This window comes from Carcharodon carcharias, chromosome 22 (genome assembly GCF_017639515.1).
Source record: "Carcharodon carcharias isolate sCarCar2 chromosome 22, sCarCar2.pri, whole genome shotgun sequence".
Taxonomy (NCBI): domain Eukaryota; kingdom Metazoa; phylum Chordata; class Chondrichthyes; order Lamniformes; family Lamnidae; genus Carcharodon; species Carcharodon carcharias.
This window is the reverse complement of record NC_054488.1, coordinates 55361325-55380107: the sequence shown is the minus strand read 5'-3', so window position 1 is coordinate 55380107 and position 18783 is coordinate 55361325. Positions and strand designations below refer to the sequence as shown.

At 55.1% G+C, this 18783-nt stretch overlaps 1 protein-coding gene across 2 annotated transcripts in view; it reads right to left on the bottom strand.

Annotated features, from left to right (window-relative positions):
* The window catches only part of gnav1 (guanine nucleotide binding protein (G protein) alpha v1), a 230008-nt gene that overhangs the window by 83687 nt on the left and 127538 nt on the right, over positions 1-18783 (bottom strand). For both annotated transcript variants that reach the window (XM_041216585.1, XM_041216584.1), the window contains exon 4: positions 1665-1825. In XM_041216585.1, coding sequence (XP_041072519.1) covers positions 1665-1825 — 161 coding nt within the window. The remainder of the gene's footprint in view (positions 1-1664; positions 1826-18783) is intronic.

Here is an 18783-nt window from a genome sequence, read left to right as displayed (position 1 = left end):
ATGCACAGTAGCAGCAGTGTGTACCATCTACAAGATGCACTGCAGGAACTCACTAAGACTCCTTGGCCAGCACCTTCCAAACTCACGATCTCTGGCAGCAAACACATGGGAACATCAGCACCTCCAAAACACACATCATCTTGACTTGGACACATATCAGCCGATCGTTCATTGTTGCAGGGACAAAACCCTGAAATTCCCCACCCCCCCGAGCCATGGGAATACCTCCGCCACATGAACTGCTGCGGTCCAAGGCAGCGGCTCACCACCACCTTCTCAAGGGCAATTAGGGATGGGCAATAAATACTGGCCCAGCCAGCAATGGCCACATCCCATAAATGAAGAAATTTCTTTTGAGAAGTTGTGTGATGGGGAAAGCCTGATTTCAGTTCCATGTCTTTGTTGGGGTCATCACGTTATACAATAGTAACAGAGTTGTTGACTGGTCACAGTGATCAATCTGTATCAATGAGTCTTAACACAGACACAGACAAGAGATGAGGAAAACTTCCAGGATTGCAGAACTTTTAGAACCGTGTGTCCAAAGTCACTTGTTTCTACCAAGCATATTACACTTACCACCTCTTACTCGTTATTTTAAGAAATCTCTCAATTTGCCTTTGAATAAGGCAATGTAATCAGATTCTACCATCACCCAAGTGAGCCTGTTTAATAGGTTAACCATCCCCTCCTGAAATATTGTTTCCATAGATAAGATTAGTTTCAAATTTAAACCCCCCCCCACCCCACCTTTCAAAAACAAGCTGTGCTGTCCGGTTCTACTATTCTGGACAAGGTGAAATGGCTGGTCCTGGTCTGCATTGTCTCGTCCCTTTAGAATCCTAAAATCAGTTATCTTATCATCATCCATCCTTCTCTTTTCCAATGAAAACATCTACAATTTAAATAGTGCTGGAAAAATAAAAGGAGACATGCTGTCAAAGCTTTTCGACTTTGTACTCACCAGGACAGATTCGCAAGGATACAAAACCTCAAAGGGGAAACAATAATTTATACTGCATGGGAAGATGGTGCTTATTGGTTCTCAAGAGGACTCTGACTAGTAGAGGCATTGCCATGAATCAGAATCAAATTGTTGCTCCCTGGTATTCTTGCAAAACTGTCCTGATGAGTGCAAAATGAAAAGCTTCGACAACATGTCTCTCTGTTCAGCAATACACAAGCTCTATACTACCAAGCAGCCATCTACAATTTACATAATGGCTCCTCATAATTTAATCCTACCTCATGCCCTCAATCATTCTCTTCTGTGCCTTTCCAATAGCTGCAATATCTTTTTGTACTGTGGTGAGCAGGACTGTGCACGTTATTCTGAGTGCTGCCGTACAATGGTTTATAAAATGGCAGAGTCGCCTCACCATTTTGGGTCAATGTTGACCTTTTGATACATCCCAACACCTGACTTGTTTTTATCACGGTTACCGGGTGCTATTGCCAAAGCCTCAATTGACAGCATTTGATACATTTAAGGGGGTGCTAGATAAGTACATGAGGAAGAAAGGAATGGCAGGATATGCTGGCAGGGTGAGATGAAGCAGGAAGAAGATCAGCATGGATCAGATGGGCCGAATGGCCTATCTTTTCGGCTGTACATCCTGTATAATAGCGTGAATGTGGAGATATGCGGGACACCGCAAACTTACTAATGTGCAGAGTCGTTCAACTCAAACTCGTAGCCCCGTGATGCTGCCAGTTTCACTCCCTGGTCCACCCACAGGCAGCAGAGTGCATGAGCCATGAACGGGAAGAGTGCATAATCCTCATCAAAACAGCGGCCGCAGGACAGGACTGTCTGAGCGTGGATCTGAAACACATCAGACAAAAACCAGAGTCGCAACTGTGCTTCCAGAGTTACACCATATTGTATCCGAGAGAGTGTGGCAGTGGCTGGAGAGAGGAGGAGGAGGAGGAGGATCAGTTAAAGGAAGGAGGAGCAGACCTCCAACAGAGGGTGGAGAGTCCGTCAGTCAGTCAGCAGTGAACAACAGTATATTAGATTTCGTTAATACTGATAGGCGACACATTTTTAACAGTTTATTAGCCACATTCAGTGAGCAACTTTAGCAGAAAGAGCCACACTCTCTCAGTAAGTATGTACGTCATTGTCTATATCTAAACGTCTCTCACCTTTCAGTAATCGAGGGAGTAACACACTCGACCATCCGAAAACTCCTGCACATTCTGCTCTTCATCCGGCCATTTGTCAAACAAATGAGCATTAAAGGTTAAAGCTCATGAGTTTTGAGGTCACGTGCCCACTAATAGTGCCCGTTACCCATTTAACAAAAACATATTACACATAAACAATTAGCCAGGCCTGGATTCCCAACGAGCCACATGTGGTGAGCGTATTGGACACCCTTCAAATCAAGGCTCAAAATACCTACCTCAACTCATTACAAACACACACGCACACGCACACACAGACACAAACACAACTTCAAAACATCTATACCCGAGGGCTCAACCTCCAAAACCCTACTGGCAACTCAAGGTTTTAGGATTTGGATGAATTCGCAAATAACCAAATGCCGCTGCTCAATTGAACCCACATGGAGACCCCAGACTCAGTTGCTCCTCTCCCCATGCCCCTGACCTCACCAGCGGAGAGCTGGAAATCGGTGCAGGGGTGGGGGAAGGGCACTGTCCCGTGCTGTGTTGCTGTATAACCCTCTGGTTTACAGAGCGACTGCGACATTTTGGCTCCCAACACAGCTTCAAGCGAGTGTCTGTCTTCAGGGTCACAGTTTGGAATCCAGATGGTGTCCCTCATATTTCCATTGTGGCCCATTGACTATGAACCCAGTGCACTGCAGTGTTAATAAGACATGTAGGAATGGAGGGAGTGAAGGTGCTGAAGGTTCTGGTAGTGTGTCCAACACTATGTCCCACCAACATTACATCCATTCGAATCCCACGCTCCTGGCCATGTCCCTGTGCTAATTCAGCCAATGTTTCAGAGTTTCTCATTTGTATTTCAGGATATATTTCGGACTCAAGTTATTGGAAATCCAATGCATTCCAATCAGCGTGCAGGTAGACATGGATTTCAACATGTTCGGGATTGAATTGTCAGAATCGTTAAAGAAGCTAAAGTCAAGTTTGAATTCAAACATTTTTAGATAAACGGACAATTATCAGTCATTCTAATCTAGGTTGTATGTGAGAGACAGCATGTGAGGGAGGGCAGGGAGAGGGAATGGGTAGGCGGGGGCAGAAGGAGGGAGTGAGTAGGCGGAGGCAGAGGATGGGTGTGAGTAGATGGGGCAGAGGGAGGGAGTGAGTAGGCAGGGGCAGAGGGAGGGAGTGAGTAGGCGGAGGCAGAGGGTGGGTGTGAGTAGATGGGGCAGAGGGAGGGAGTGAGTAGGCAGGGGCAGAGGGAGGGAGTGAGTAGGCGGGGCAGAGGGAGGGAGTGAGTAGGCGGAGGCAGAGGGAGGGAGTGAGTAGGCGGAGGCAGAGGGAGAGAGTGAGTAGGCGGAGGCAGAGGGAGGGAGTGAGTAGGCGGAGGCAGAGGGAGGGAGTGAGTAGACGGGGCAGAGGGAGTAAGTAGGCAGGGGCAGAGAGGGAGTGGGCAGGTAGGGGCAGAGGGAGGGTGTGAGTAGGCAGGGCAGAGGGAGGGATTGAGTAGGCGGGGGCAGAGGGAGGGAGTGAGTAGGCGGGGCAGAGGGAGGGAGTGAGTAGGCGGGGGCAGAGGGAGGGAGTGAGTAGGTGGGGGCAGAGGGAGGGAGTGGGCAGGTAGGGGCAGAGGGAGGGTGTGAGTAGGCGGGGCAGAGGGAGGAAGTGAGTAGGCGGAGGCAGAGAGAGGGAGTGAGTAGGCGGAGGCAGAGGGAGGGAGTGAGTAGGCGGAGGCAGAGGGAGGGAGTGAGTAGGCGGAGGCAGAGGGAGGGAGTGAGTAGACGGGGCAGAGGGAGGGTGTGAGTAGGCGGGGCAGAGGGAGGTTGTGAGTAGGCGGGGCAGAGGGAGGTTGTGAGTAGGCGGGGCAGAGGGAGGTTGTGAGTAGGCGGGGCAGAGGGAGGGTGTGAGTAGGCGGGGCAGAGGGAGGGTGTGAGTAGGCGGGGCAGAGGGAGGGTGTGAGTAGGCGGGGCAGAGGGAGGGTGTGAGTAGGCGGGGCAGAGGGAGGGTGTGAGTAGGCGGGGCAGAGGGAGAGTGTGAGTAGGCGGGGCAGAGGGAGGGTGTGAGTAGGCGGGGCAGAGGGAGGGTGTGAGTAGGCGGGGCAGAGGGAGGGTGTGAGTAGGCGGGGCAGAGGGAGGGTGTGAGTAGGCGGGGCAGAGGGAGGGTGTGAGTAGGCGGGGCAGAGGGAGGGTGTGAGTAGGCGGGGCAGAGGGATTAAGTAGGCAGGCGCAGAGAGGGAGTGGGCAGGTAGGGGCAGAGGGAGGGTGTGAGTAAGCGGGGCAGAGGGAGGGAGTGAGTAGGCGGGGGCAGAGGAAGGGAGTGAGTAGGCGGGGGCAGAGGAAGGGAGTGAGTAGGCGGGGGCAGAGGGAGGGAGTGAGTAGGCGGGGGCAGAGGGAGGGAGTGAGTAGGCGGGGCAGAGGGAGGGAGTGAGTAGGCGGGGCAGAGGGAGGGAGTGAGTAGGCAGGGGCAGAGAGGGAGTGAGTAGGCAGGGGCAGAGGGAGGGAGTGAGTAGGCAGGGGCAGAGGGAGGGAGTGAGTAGGCAGGGGCAGAGGGTGGGTGTGAGTAGGCGGGGCAGAGGGAGGGAGTGAGTAGACGGGGCAGAGGGAGGGAGTGAGTAGACGGGGCAGAGGGAGGGAGTGAGTAGACGGGGCAGAGGGAGGGAGTGAGTAGACGGGGCAGAGGGAGGGAGTGAGTAGACGGGGCAGATGGAGGGAGTGAGTAGACGGGGCAGAGGGAGGGAGTGAGTAGACGGGGCAGAGGGAGGGAGTGAGTAGGCAGGGGCAGAAGGAGGGAGTGAGTAGGCGGAGGCAGAAGGAGGGAGTGAGTAGGCGGAGGCAGAGGGTGGGTGTGAGTAGATGGGGCAGAGGGAGGGAGTGAGTAGGCAGGGGCTGAGGGAGGGAGTGAGTAGGCGGAGGCAGAGGGAGGGAGTGAGTAGACGGGGCAGAGGGATTAAGTAGGCAGGCGCAGAGAGGGAGTGGGCAGGTAGGGGCAGAGGGAGGGTGTGAGTAGGCGGGGCAGAGGGAGGGAGTGAGTAGGCGGGGGCAGAGGAAGGGAGTGAGTAGGCGGGGGCAGAGGGAGGGAGTGAGTAGGCGGGGGCAGAGGGAGAGAGTGAGTAGGCGGGGGCAGAGGGAGGGAGTGAGTAGGCGGGGGCAGAGGGAGGGAGTGAGTAGGCGGGGCAGAGGGAGGGAGTGAGTAGGCAGGGGCAGAGAGGGAGTGAGTAGGCAGGGGCAGAGGGAGGGAGTGAGCAGGCAGGGGCAGAGGGAGGGAGTGAGTAGGCAGGGGCAGAGGGTGGGTGTGAGTAGATGGGGCAGAGGGAGGGAGTGAGTAGGCAGGGGCTGAGGGTGGGAGTGAGTAGGCGGAGGCAGAGGGAGGGAGTGAGTAGACGGGGCAGAGGGAGGGTGTGAGTAGGCGGGGCAGAGGGAGGGTGTGAGTAGGCGGGGCAGAGGGAGGGAGTGAGTAGGCGGGGCAGAGGGAGTGTGTGAGTAGGCGGGGCAGAGGGAGGGAGTGAGTAGGCAGGGGCTGAGGGTGGGAGTGAGTAGGCGGAGGCAGAGGGAGGGAGTGAGTAGACGGGGCAGAGGGAGGGTGTGAGTAGGCGGGGCAGAGGGAGGGTGTGAGTAGGCGGGGCAGAGGGAGGGAGTGAGTAGGCGGAGGCAGAGGGAGGGAGTGAGTAGGCAGAGGCAGAGGGAGGGAGTGAGTAGACGGGGCAGAGGGAGGGAGTGAGTAGGCAGGGGCAGAGGGAGGGAGTGAGTAGGCGGAGGCAGAGGGTGGGTGTGAGTAGATGGGGCAGAGGGAGGGAGTGAGTAGGCAGGGGCAGAGGGAGGGAGTGAGTAGGCGGAGGCAGAGGGAGGGAGTGAGTAGACAGGGCAGAGGGAGGGTGTGAGTAGGCGGGGCAGAGGGAGGGTGTGAGTAGGCGGGGCAGGAGGGAGTGAGTAGGCGGGGCAGAGGGAGTAAGTAGGCAGGGGCAGAGGGAGGGAGTGAGTAGGCGGGGGCAGAGGGAGGGAGTGAGTAGGCGGGGCAGAGGGAGGGAGTGAGTAGGCGGGGCAGAGGGAGTAAGTAGGCAGGGGCAGAGAGGGAGTGGGCAGGTAGGGGCAGAGGGAGGGTGTGAGTAGGCGGGGGCAGAGGGAGGGTGTGAGTAGGCGGGGCAGAGGGAGTAAGTAGGCAGGGGCAGAGGGAGGGAGTGGGCAGGTAGGGGCAGAGGGAGGGTGTGAGTAGGCGGGGCAGAGGGAGGAAGTGAGTAGGCGGAGGCAGAGGGAGGGAGTGAGTAGGCGGAGGCAGAGGGAGGGAGTGAATAGGCGGGGGCAGAGGGAGGGAGTGAGTAGGCGGAGGCAGAGGGAGGGAGTGAGTAGGCGGAGGCAGAGGGAGGGAGTGAGTAGACGGGGCAGAGGGAGGGTGTGAGTAGGCGGGGCAGAGGGAGGGAGTGAGTAGGCAGGGGCAGAGGGAGGGAGTGAGTAGGCGGAGGCAGAGGGAGGGAGTGAGTAGGCGGAGGCAGAGGGAGGGAGTGAGTAGGCGGGGCAGAGGAAGGGTGTGAGTAGGCGGGGCAGAGGGAGTAAGTAGGCAGGGGCAGAGAGGGAGTGGGCAGGTAGGGGCAGAGGGAGGGTGTGAGTAGGCGGGGGCAGAGGGAGGGTGTGAGTAGGCAGGGCAGAGGGAGTAAGTAGGCAGGGGCAGAGAGGGAGTGGGCAGGTAGGGGCAGAGGGAGGGTGTGAGTAGGCGGGGGCAGAGGGAGGGAGTGAGTAGGCGGGGCAGAGGGAGGGAGTGAGTAGGCGGGGCAGAGGGAGGGAGTGAGTAGGCGGGGCAGAGGGAGGGAGTGAGTAGGCGGGGCAGAGGGAGGGAGTGAGTAGGCGGGGGCAGAGGGAGGGAGTGAGTAGGCAGGGGCAGAGAGGGAGTGGGCAGGTAGGGGCAGAGGGAGGGTGTGAGTAGGCGGGGCAGAGGGAGGAAGTGAGTAGGCGGAGGCAGAGGGAGGGAGTGAATAGGCGGGGGCAGAGGGAGGGAGTGAGTAGGCGGAGGCAGAGGGAGGGAGTGAGTAGGCGGAGGCAGAGGGAGGGAGTGAGTAGGCGGAGGCAGAGGGAGGGAGTGAGTAGACGGGGCAGAGGGAGGGTGTGAGTAGGCGGGGCAGAGGGAGGGAGTGGGTAGGCAGGGGCAGAGGGAGGGAGTGAGTAGGCGGAGGCAGAGGGAGGGAGTGAGTAGGCAGAGGCAGAGGGAGGGAGTGAGTAGACGGGGCAGAGGGAGGGAGTGAGTAGGCAGGGGCAGAGGGAGGGAGTGAGTAGGCGGAGGCAGAGGGTGGGTGTGAGTAGATGGGGCAGAGGGAGAGAGTGAGTAGGCAGGGGCAGAGGGAGGGAGTGAGTAGGCGGAGGCAGAGGGAGGGAGTGAGTAGACAGGGCAGAGGGAGGGTGTGAGTAGGCGGGGCAGAGGGAGGGTGTGAGTAGGCGGGGCAGGAGGGAGTGAGTAGGCGGGGCAGAGGGAGTAAGTAGGCAGGGGCAGAGAGGGAGTGGGCAGGTAGGGGCAGAGGGAGGGTGTGAGTAGGCGGGGCAGAGGGAGGGAGTGAGTAGGCGGGGGCAGAGGGAGGGAGTGAGTAGGCGGGGCAGAGGGAGGGAGTGAGTAGGCAGGGGCAGAGAGGGAGTGGCCAGGTAGGGGCAGAGGGAGGGAGTGAGTAGGCGGGGCAGAGGGAGGGAGTGAGTAGGCAGGGGCAGAGAGGGAGTGGGCAGGTAGGGGCAGAGGGAGGGAGTGAGTAGGCAGGGGCAGAGAGGGAGTGGGCAGGTAGGGGCAGAGGGAGGGAGTGAGTAGGCAGGGGCAGAGAGGGAGTGGGCAGCTAGGGGCAGAGGGAGGGTATGAGTAGGCGGGGCAGAGGCAGGAAGTGAGTAGGCGGGGCAGAGGGAGGGTGTGAGTAGGCGGGGCAGAGGGAGGGTGTGAGTAGGCGGGGCAGAGGGAGGGTGTGAGTAGGCGGGGCAGAGGGAGGGTGTGAGTAGGCGGGGCAGAGGGGGGGAGTGAGTAGGCAGGGCAGAGGGAGGGAGTGAGTAGGCGGGGCAGAGGGAGGGAGTGAGTAGGCAGGGGCAGAGAGGGAGGGTGTGAGTAGGCGGGGGCAGAGGGGGAGGGTGTGAGTAGGTGGGGCAGAGGGAGGGAGTGAGTAGGCGGGGGCAGAGGGGGAGGGTGTGAGTAGGTGGGGCAGAGGGGGGGAGTGAGTAGGCAGGGGCAGAAGGAGGGAGTGAGTAGGCAGGGGCAGAGAGGGAGGGTGTGAGTAGGCGGGGCAGAGGGAGGGAGTGAGTAGGTGGGGCAGAGGGGGGGAGTGAGTAGGCAGGGGCAGAAGGAGGGAGTGAGTAGGCAGGGGCAGAGAGGGAGGGTGTGAGTAGGTGGGGCAGAGAGGGAGGGTGTGAGTAGGTGGGGCAGAGGGAGGGAGTGAGTAGGCGGGGGCAGAGAGGGAGTGGGCAGGTAGGGGCAGAGGGAGGGAGTGAGTAGGCAGGGGCAGAGAGGGAGTGGGCAGCTAGGGGCAGAGGGAGGGTATGAGTAGGCGGGGCAGAGGCAGGAAGTGAGTAGGCGGGGCAGAGGGAGGGTGTGAGTAGGCGGGGCAGAGGGAGGGTGTGAGTAGGCGGGGCAGAGGGAGGGTGTGAGTAGGCGGGGCAGAGGGAGGGTGTGAGTAGGCGGGGCAGAGGGGGGGAGTGAGTAGGCAGGGCAGAGGGAGGGAGTGAGTAGGCGGGGCAGAGGGAGGGAGTGAGTAGGCAGGGGCAGAGAGGGAGGGTGTGAGTAGGCGGGGGCAGAGGGGGAGGGTGTGAGTAGGTGGGGCAGAGGGAGGGAGTGAGTAGGCGGGGGCAGAGGGGGAGGGTGTGAGTAGGTGGGGCAGAGGGGGGGAGTGAGTAGGCAGGGGCAGAAGGAGGGAGTGAGTAGGCAGGGGCAGAGAGGGAGGGTGTGAGTAGGCGGGGCAGAGGGAGGGAGTGAGTAGGTGGGGCAGAGGGGGGGAGTGAGTAGGCAGGGGCAGAAGGAGGGAGTGAGTAGGCAGGGGCAGAGAGGGAGGGTGTGAGTAGGTGGGGCAGAGAGGGAGGGTGTGAGTAGGTGGGGCAGAGGGAGGGAGTGAGTAGGCGGGGGCAGAGGGGGGGAGTGAGTAGGCGGGGCAGAGGGAGGGAGTGAGTACGCGGGGCAGAGGGAGGGTGTGAGTAGGCGGGGCAGAGGGAGGGTGTGAGTAGGCGGGGCAGAGGGAGGAAGTGAGTAGGCGGGGCAGAGGGAGGAAGTGAGTAGGCGGGGCAGAGGGAGGAAGTGAGTAGGCGGAGGCAGAGGGAGGGAGTGAGTAGGCAGGGGCAGAGAGGGAGTGGGCAGGTAGGGGCAGAGGGAGGAAGTGAGTAGGCGGGGCAGAGGGAGGGAGTGAGTAGGCGGGGCAGAGGGAGGGAGTGAGTAGGCAGGGCAGAGGGAGGGAGTGACTAGGCGGGGCAGAGGGAGGGAGTGAGTAGGCAGGGGCAGAGAGGGAGTGGGCAGGTAGGGGCAGAGGGAGGAAGTGAGTAGGCAGGGGCAGAGGGAGGGAGTAGGCGGGGCAGAGGGAGGGAGTGAGTAGGCAGGGCAGAGGGAGGGAGTGATTAGGCGGGGGCAGAGGGAGGGAGTGAGTAGGCGGGGGCAGAGGGAGGGAGTGAGTAGGCGGGGGCAGAGGGAGGGTGTGAGTAGGCGGGGCAGAGGGAGGGAGTGAGTAGGCGGGAGCAGAGGGAGGGAGTGAGTAGGCGGGGGCAGAGGGAGGGAGTGAGTAGGCGGGGCAGAGGGAGGGAGTGAGTAGGCGGGGCAGAGGGAGGGAGTGAGTAGGCGGGGGCAGAGGGAGGGAGTGAGTAGGCGGGGCAGAGGGAGGGAGTGAGTAGGCGGGGGCAGAGGGAGGGAGTGAGTAGGCGGGGGCAGAGGGAGGGTGTGAGTAGGCGGGGCAGAGGGAGGGTGTGAGTAGGCGGGGCAGAAGGAGGGAGTGAGTAGGCGGGGCAGAGGGAGTAAGTAGGCAGGGGCAGAGAGGGAGTGGGCAGGTAGGGGCAGAGGGAGGGTGTGAGTAGGCGGGGCAGAGGGAGGGAGTGAGTAGGCGGGGCAGAGGGAGGGTGTGAGTAGGCGGGGGCAGAGGGAGGGAGTGAATAGGCGGGGGCAGAGGGAGGGAGTGAGTAGGCGGGGGCAGAGGGAGGGAGTGAGTAGGCGGGGCAGAGGGAGGGTGTGAGTAGGTGGGGCAGAGGGAGGAAGTGAGTAGGCGGGGGCAGAGGGAGGGAGTGAGTAGGCGGGGGCAGAGGGAGGGAGTGAGTAGTCGGGGCAGAGGGAGGGTGTGAGTAGGTGGGGCAGAGGGAGGAAGTGAGTAGGCGGGGCAGAGGGAGGGAGTGATTAGGCGGGGGCAGAGGGAGGGTGTGAGTAGGCGGGGGCAGAGGGAGGGAGGGTGCGGGGTGTTACACAGAATTCATGTGTTTTCTTACAAAACATACTGATCACACAGGACTGTGTGTTTTCTTACCCTCAGAGAGATTGGCCCAATCTAAATAATTCCAACAGCAAGCTTTTTGTGAATTTGAAAATAAAGGTGGTGATTTATTATCACACACTTGCCCCAGGGGTTTAAAATGCAACATCTCACTCACTGGACTCACACTCAAAGATTAGATACAAACAAGAGGGAAAACAATACAATTCCAGTACATGATTGCCTCACACTCTTTCTAGACGTGCCTGTAGTTTCTTAGGTGAGTTGATGCTCTGGTTGAAGTGAAGGTCTTGCAAAAGCAGCAGATTCTCGATGAGTTGCAAAACCTCTTGACTTTCCAGGAAGTTGGTCCTCAGGTGAACTTGTAGTGGGAAGAGGTTGGGGAGAGAGTCCTTCTCCCAAGTTGAAGGTATAGTTGTTTATTACCTTGGCCAACAGCCGTCCGATTAAATCTCTGAGCAGCTTCTTACTGGATTTTTAAATTGGAACACAAAATGGCTTCCTCACCATGTGACTTGCACAAGTTCAAAGTCCTTCCCCCCCAACCCCCAAAAAAGAGGAGGGGGTGTTGATTACACATCCCTGTGTTGTCAGTTGACACTTTGAAATTCACCCAGTCTAGTTCCGATGAGGGATCATCATAATACAATGGAAGGTTGATGGGAATCCATTCACATTCGTCTAACACACATTGGGAGGTTTGATGTTTGTTTTGTCCAAGTTGAAACAGAGACATGAACCAGCTGGAGTGCTCTAGTCCTTTCTGTCGATGGTCCATCCTTAAACAAAGGGATGTGTGACTTCTCCAGATGGCTGTCAATGTCCATATTTAATTAGGTATTTGCTTGCACCTCAGGACTGCCTAGAGCTCAGAAGCCAAAAGGGTCACATGATTTACAGCGGCCACTTTAATAGTATGGGTTGTGCAGGCTTTTGGTGAGACCCGTTTGGAACGTGTGCAGTTTTGGTCTCCACACTTAACAAAGGACATACTCGCTGGAGGCAGGACAGCAAGGCTTCACTGGATTGGTCCCTGGGATGAAGGGGTTGTCCTATGATGAGAGGCTGAGTAAATTGGATTTATATTCTCTGGAGTTTGGAAGAATGAGAGCCGATCTCATTGAAACCTACAAAATTCTGAAGGGGTTTGATAGGGTGGACACAGATTGTTTCCACTGGTCAGGGAGTTGAAAACACGGGGGGCCCAGTATCAGGATTAGGGGCCAATGTTTAGGGCTGAGATGAGGGGAGATCTCTTCACTCAAAGGGTGGAATTCTCTAGCCCAGAGGGTTGTGGATGCTCCATCGTTGAATACACTTAAGCCTGGGATGGACAGATTTTGGGTGTCTCAGGGAATGAAGGGATATGGGGAGCAGGTGGGAACATGGAGTTGAAGCCCAAGATCAGCCACGGTTGCATCGAATGGCGGTGCAGGCTGGATTGGCCGTACGGACTATTCCTGCTCCTAATTCTTGTGTTCAAGTGTTCAAAATGTTTAAAATGTTGACTGAAAATTCATAATATACTGGAACATGACAGAGGGCCGGGTGAGGTGGCGGGGGGGGGCAGAGTGGGGACAGAGAAAGATGCAGCGTTAAAAAGGGTGATTTAAGGAAAGGAAAATGGCCTTTGATACTTGCTGCTTGGACTCATCAACTGTCTCATTTCACCTGAACAGTTGCAGTAGGTGTCAGAGCTGATTTTCTCAGTCCTCTCTCAGCTGTCAGTAATGGTTTGTAGCAGTCAATTTTCACAGTGAGATGAGGGAGCTGGGTGCTGCCACTGGGCTCTGCTGGGTCCATCTCATTGCTGCACCAGATTGAGATGTTTTAGAAATGATTACTTGTGAGGAGATCTTTCAGGCAGCTGCTGTATATTAAACTAAACAAACAGCAATTATTGTTAAAGGGGAAACATCAACTTTCCTGAACGTTCCCAGGTTATTGATCCGTTGGGACAGCAAAGGGGTGAAAGGGAGCAGTAAATTCCTCTGTTTTTTAGTGAAGTCACAAGGCACATCAGTCGGGGGTAACTGCAGCTGAAAAACTACAGAGCCTCATTAATGCCCCTTCCTCCATTTCTACACAACAGCTCAGTCATTCCCACTGATCAGGAAGCAGTTCCAACGCAGTCCACCAGCAGCCAATATCCTAATAATGAACACCAGAGTAAGAGAGTCACACAACCAGCGCACAGCAAGATCCCACACAAATGGCAAGTTCGTTAATGATGATATTGGTTGAGGGAACATTGTTGATGAGGAAACTGTGTGTCCTTCTTTGATTAGGGCTGTGGGACCCTTGACAGAGCCTTGGTTTATTACCTGGGTTATGGACCCTCCGATAATGCCACCCTGCTCCTCGGCACTGCCCCTCCAACAGTGAGCTATCACCCTCACCAAACCTCAGCACTGCCCCTCCAACAGTGAGCTATCGCCCTCACCAAACCTCGGCACTGCGCCTCCAGCAGTGAGCTATCGCCCTCACCAAACCTCGGCACTGCGCCTCCAGCAGTGAGCTATCGCCCTCACCAAACCTCGGCACTGCCCCTCCAACAGTGAGCTATCGCCCTCACCAAACCTCGGCACTGCGCCTCCAGCAGTGAGCTATCACCCTCACCAAACCTCGGCACTGCCCCTCCAGCAGTGAGCTATCGCCCTCACCAAACCTCGGCACTGCCCCTCCAACAGTGAGCTATCGCCCTCACCAAACCTCGGCACTGCCCCTCCAACTTTTGTGTTGTCCCCGTGCCACCCGCACCCCCCCACCCCACCCACCCCCCACCCGGCACTGCCCCTCTGATGCGACAATGCCTCACCCACCTCCCTCAGCACCAACCCGCCGATAGCGCTCGTGCCTTGGCACCGACCAACCAAACGTGCCCCCAGCACTATGAGTCTGGTTTGGGGCAAGGAGCTACAAATATACATTATAACTATCAACCAGACTGTTATTGTAAGGACATTTAACTACCATTACTATTAGATTAAGTTGGGAATGATGTCAGTGAGCAGGCTGGGAGTGCCCTCTGGTGGAGATCTGCAACAAGCTCACCCACATTCTCACCATAATTCAAACTCCAAACTTTGACTGAAGTGGCACATTCCCTCCCTCACTCTGTCCTACCTCCACACTCCCCTCACTCTGTCCTACCTCCACACTCCCCTCACTCTGTCCTACCTCCACACTCCCCTCACTCTGTCCTACCTCCACACTCCCCTCACTCTGTCCTACCTCCACACTCCCCTCACTCTGTCCTACCTCCACACTCCCCTCACTCTGTCCTACCTCCACACTCCCCTCACTCTGTCCTACCTCCACACTCCCCTCACTCTGTCCTACCTCCACACTCCCCTCACTCTGTCCTACCTCCACACTCCCCTCACTCTGTCCTACCTCCACACTCCCCTCACTCTGTCCTACCTCCACATTCCCTCCACACTCCTCTCACTCTGTCCTCTTCCCTTGCGCACACTTGGACCCGTAATTTCCAAGCTCCGGGGTGATGTAACTGGGAGACCACCCCAAAGATGCACCCCGACTACCTACCCAACCCTGCCCGCCGACTACATCCTCTGACCACCCCCCACCGATCCCCACAACTCCCCTCCTCATCCCCCTGACCACACCCCCCACTGACCACATCCCCACTGACCTCACCCCCCCACTGACCACAGCCCCCCGATCCCCACAACACACCCCCGATCCCCACTGACCACACCCCCCCCACTGACCACACCCCCCGATCCCCACAACACACCCCCGATCCCCACAACACACCCCCGATCCCCACTGACCACAGCCCCCCCACTGACCACACCCCCACTGACCTCACCCCCCACTGACCACAGCCCCCTGATCCCCACTGACCACACCCCCCGATCCCCACAACACCCCCCCGATCCCCACTGACCACACCCCCCCCACTGACCACACCCCCCGATCCCCACAACACCCTCCGATCCCCACAACACCCCCCGATCCCCACAACACCCCCCCGATCCCCACTGACCACACCCCCCCACTGACCACACCCCCCCGATCCCCACAACACCCTCCGATCCCCACAACACCCCCCGATCCCCACAACACCCCCCGATCCACACTGACCACACGCCCCCCACTGACACCGCCCCCCCCACTGACCACACCGCCCCCCCACTGACCACACCGCCCCCCACTGACCACACCGCCCCCCACTGACCACACTGCCCCCCACTGACCACACCCCCCCACTGACCACTCTTCACTGAATTCACTCTGACTTCCTGGGGCCACGATCCCAATGATTTTACCATCCGCACCCCAATGACACACATTCTCAGCTCTTATGTTCAGGAGAAGGATATTCATCGTGTTCTGCCCTCCTGCTTGGCATTTCTGAGTCTCTACTTTGATTAATTTATTTGCTGGCGCCTCTTTTCCCTCTCTCCCTGCCTGACAGGTCCCCTCATCGAACACTGAAGTCCCATTCCCTCTCTCTCTGCAAATCTGGTCTGAAACAACCTTGCCTCCCGCTATACCGTTCCCTAGGGCAGTGTTGAGGTTCATGTGAATGAATTTCTACTGGATAAGGAATGGGATAACATTCAGAAGTCAGGGAACTTCATCCCTGGAGAAAACTGGAGAAATGTAGAATATTTGTGACCCGCTCAGCATAATGTACAAGCAGGACAGACATGGGGATATCTCTCAGCTCCATTCAACAAGCGCATCACTGAGGGCAGTAAATCTACAGCAATGACTTCAGACTGTGGCCCCTTCTGCTCTCTTTAGTGGGTGTAAAGGACCCCACAGCACCATTTCAAAGAATCACAGGGGAGTTATCCCCAGCGCCCTGCTCACTATTTGTCCCTCAATCATCATCATCATCATCATCACAAAAGCAGATTATTTGGTTATCATCACGTTACCGTTCGTGGGAGCTTGCTGTGCACAATTCAGCTGCTGCATTTCCTAGTCACTGTATTTCAAAAAAAAAATTCCATTGGCTGTGAGCTGCATTGGGGAATCCAGTCAGAGACATCCCTGGGGGAGGGGAAATTGGGGTGACCACCCTGGGCCCCACACTTTGGTGGGGTAGGGGCGAAGGGGGGGCCTGTGCTGGGGTGTGAATGTGCGGGACCCTTCATTTCCAATTTCACTTCAAGGTTTAATTAATGTAAAGGAGCAGCCGATTGTTAGTTAGAATGAAATGGTGAGCACTAGCAAGGACAGAGGAATGGAGAAAATATAGCTCGGGCTTGGAGAAAAGGCAAAAAGAACAAGAAAGGGATAAGAAAAGGATAAGAAATGGATAAGAAATGGATACGAAAGGGATACGAAAGGGATAAGACATGAATAAGACAGGAATAAGACAGGAATAAGACAGGAATAAGACAGGAATAAGACATGAATAAGACATGAATAAGACATGAATAAGACAGGGATAAGACAGGGATAAGAAATGGACAAGAAATGGACAAGAAATGGACAAGAAAGAGATAAGAAAGGGATAAGAAATGAATAAGAAAAGGATATGAAAAGGATAAGATGTGAATAAGAAAGGGATAAGACGTGGATAAGAAAGGGACGAGAGAGGGACGAGAGAGGGACGAGAGAGGGACGAGAGAGGGACGAGAGAGGGACGAGAGAGGGACGAGAGAGGGACGAGAGAGGGATGAGAGAGGGACGAGAGAGGGACGAGAGAGGGACGAGAGAGGGACGAGAGAGGGACGAGAGAGGGACGAGAGAGGGACGAGAGAGGGACGAGAGAGGGACGAGAGAGGGACGAGAGAGGGACGAGAACTGGATAAGAAAGGGATAAAAAAGTGATAAGAAAGGGATAAGAAAAGGATAAGAAAGGGATAAGAAAGGAATAAGAAAGGGATAAGAAAGGGATAAGAAGGGGATAAGAAGGGGATAAGAAGGGGATAAGAAGGGGATAAGAAGGGGATAAGAAGGGGATAAGAAGGGGATAAGAAAGGGATAAGAAAGGGATAAGAAAGGGATAAGAAAGGGATAAGAAAGGGATAAGAAAGGGATAAGAAAGGGATAAGAAATGGACACGAAAGGGATAAGAAAGAGATAAGTCAGGGATAAGACAGGGATAAGAAATGGACAAGAAAGGGATAAGAAAGGGATAAGAAAGGGATAAGAAAGGGATAAGAAATGGATAAGAGAGGGATAAGAGAGGGATAAGAGAGGGAGACGAAAGGGATAAGAAAGGGATAAGAAAGGGATAAGAAAGGGATAAGAAAGGGATAAGAAAGGGATAAGAAAGGGATAAGAAAGGGATAAGATGTGAATAAGAAATGGATAAGAAATGGATAAGAAAGGGATAAGAAAGGGATAAGAAAGGGATAAGAAAGGGATAAGAAAGGGATAAGAAAGGGATAAGAAAGGGATAAGAGATAAGACATGAATAAGACAGGGACAAGACAGGGACAAGACAGGGACAAGACAGGGACAAGACAGGGACAAGACAGGGACAAGACAGGGACAAGACAGGGACAAGACAGGGACAAGACAGGGATAAGAAAGGGATAAGAAGGGGATAAGAAGGGGATAAGAAGGGGATAAGAAGGGGATAAGAAGGGGATAAGAAGGGGATAAGAAAGGGATAAGAAAGGGATAAGAAAGGGATAAGAAAGGGATAAGAAAGGGATAAGAAAGGGATAAGATGTGAATAAGAAATGGATAAGAAATGGATAAGAAAGAGATAAGAAAGAGATAAGACAGGGACAAGACAGGGACAAGACAGGGACAAGACAGGGACAAGACAGGGACAAGAAAGGGACAAGAAAGGGACAAGAAAGGGACAAGAAAGGGACAAGAAAGGGACAAGAAGGGGATAAGAAGGGGATAAGAAGGGGATAAGAAGGGGATAAGAAGGGGATAAGAAAGGGATAAGAAAGGGATAAGAAAGGGATAAGAAGGGATAAGAAAGGGATAAGAAAGGGATAAGAAAGGGATAAGAAAGGGATAAGAAAGGGATAAGAAAGGGACAAGAAAGAGACAAGACAGGGACAAGACAGGGACAAGACAGGGACAAGACAGGGACAAGACAGGGACAAGACAGGGACAAGACAGGGACAAGAAAGGGACAAGAAAGGGACAAGAAAGGGACAAGAAAGGGACAAGAAAGGGATAAGAAAGGGATAAGAAGGGGATAAGAAGGGGATAAGAAGGGGATAAGAAGGGGATAAGAAGGGGATAAGAAAGGGATAAGAAAGGGATAAGAAAGGGATAAGAAAGGGATAAGAAGGGGATAAGAAAGGGATAAGAAAGGGATAAGAAAGGGATAAGAAAGGGATAAGAAAGGGATAAGAAAGGGATAAGAAAGGGATAAGAAAGGGACAAGAAAGGGACAAGAAAGAGACAAGACAGGGACAAGACAGGGACAAGACAGGGACAAGACAGGGACAAGACAGGGACAAGACAGGGACAAGAAAGGGACAAGAAAGGGACAAGAAAGGGACAAGAAAGGGACAAGAAAGGGACAAGAAAGGGACAAGAAAGGGATAAGAAGGGGATAAGAAGGGGATAAGAAGGGGATAAGAAGGGGATAAGAAGGGGATAAGAAAGGGATAAGAAAGGGATAAGAAAGGGATAAGAAAGGGATAAGAAAGGGATAAGAAGGGGATAAGAAAGGGATAAGAAAGGGATAAGAAAGGGATAAGAAAGGGATAAGAAAGGGATAAGAAAGGGATAAGAAAGGGATAAGAAAGAGATAAGACAGGGACAAGACAGGGACAAGACAGGGACAAGACAGGGACAAGACAGGGAGAAGAAAGGGATAAGAAAGGGATAAGAAAGGGATAAGACAGGGATAAGAAAGGGATAAGAAAGGGATAAGAAAGGGATAAGAAAGGGATAAGAAGGGGATAAGAAGGGGATAAGAAGGGGATAAGAAGGGGATAAGAAAGGGATAAGAAAGAGATAAGACATGAATAAGACAGGGACAAGACAGGGACAAGACAGGGACAAGACAGGGACAAGACAGGGACAAGAAAGGGACAAGAAAGGGACAAGAAAGGGACAAGAAAGGGACAAGAAAGGGACAAGAAAGGGACAAGAAAGGGATAAGAAAGGGATAAGAAAGGGATAAGAAAGGGATAAGAAATGGACACGAAAGGGATAAGAAATGGACACGAAAGGGATAAGAAAGAGATAAGTCAGGGATAAGACAGGGATAAGAAAGGGATAAGAAAGGGATAAGAAAGGGATAAGAAGGGGATAAGAAAGGGATAAGAAAG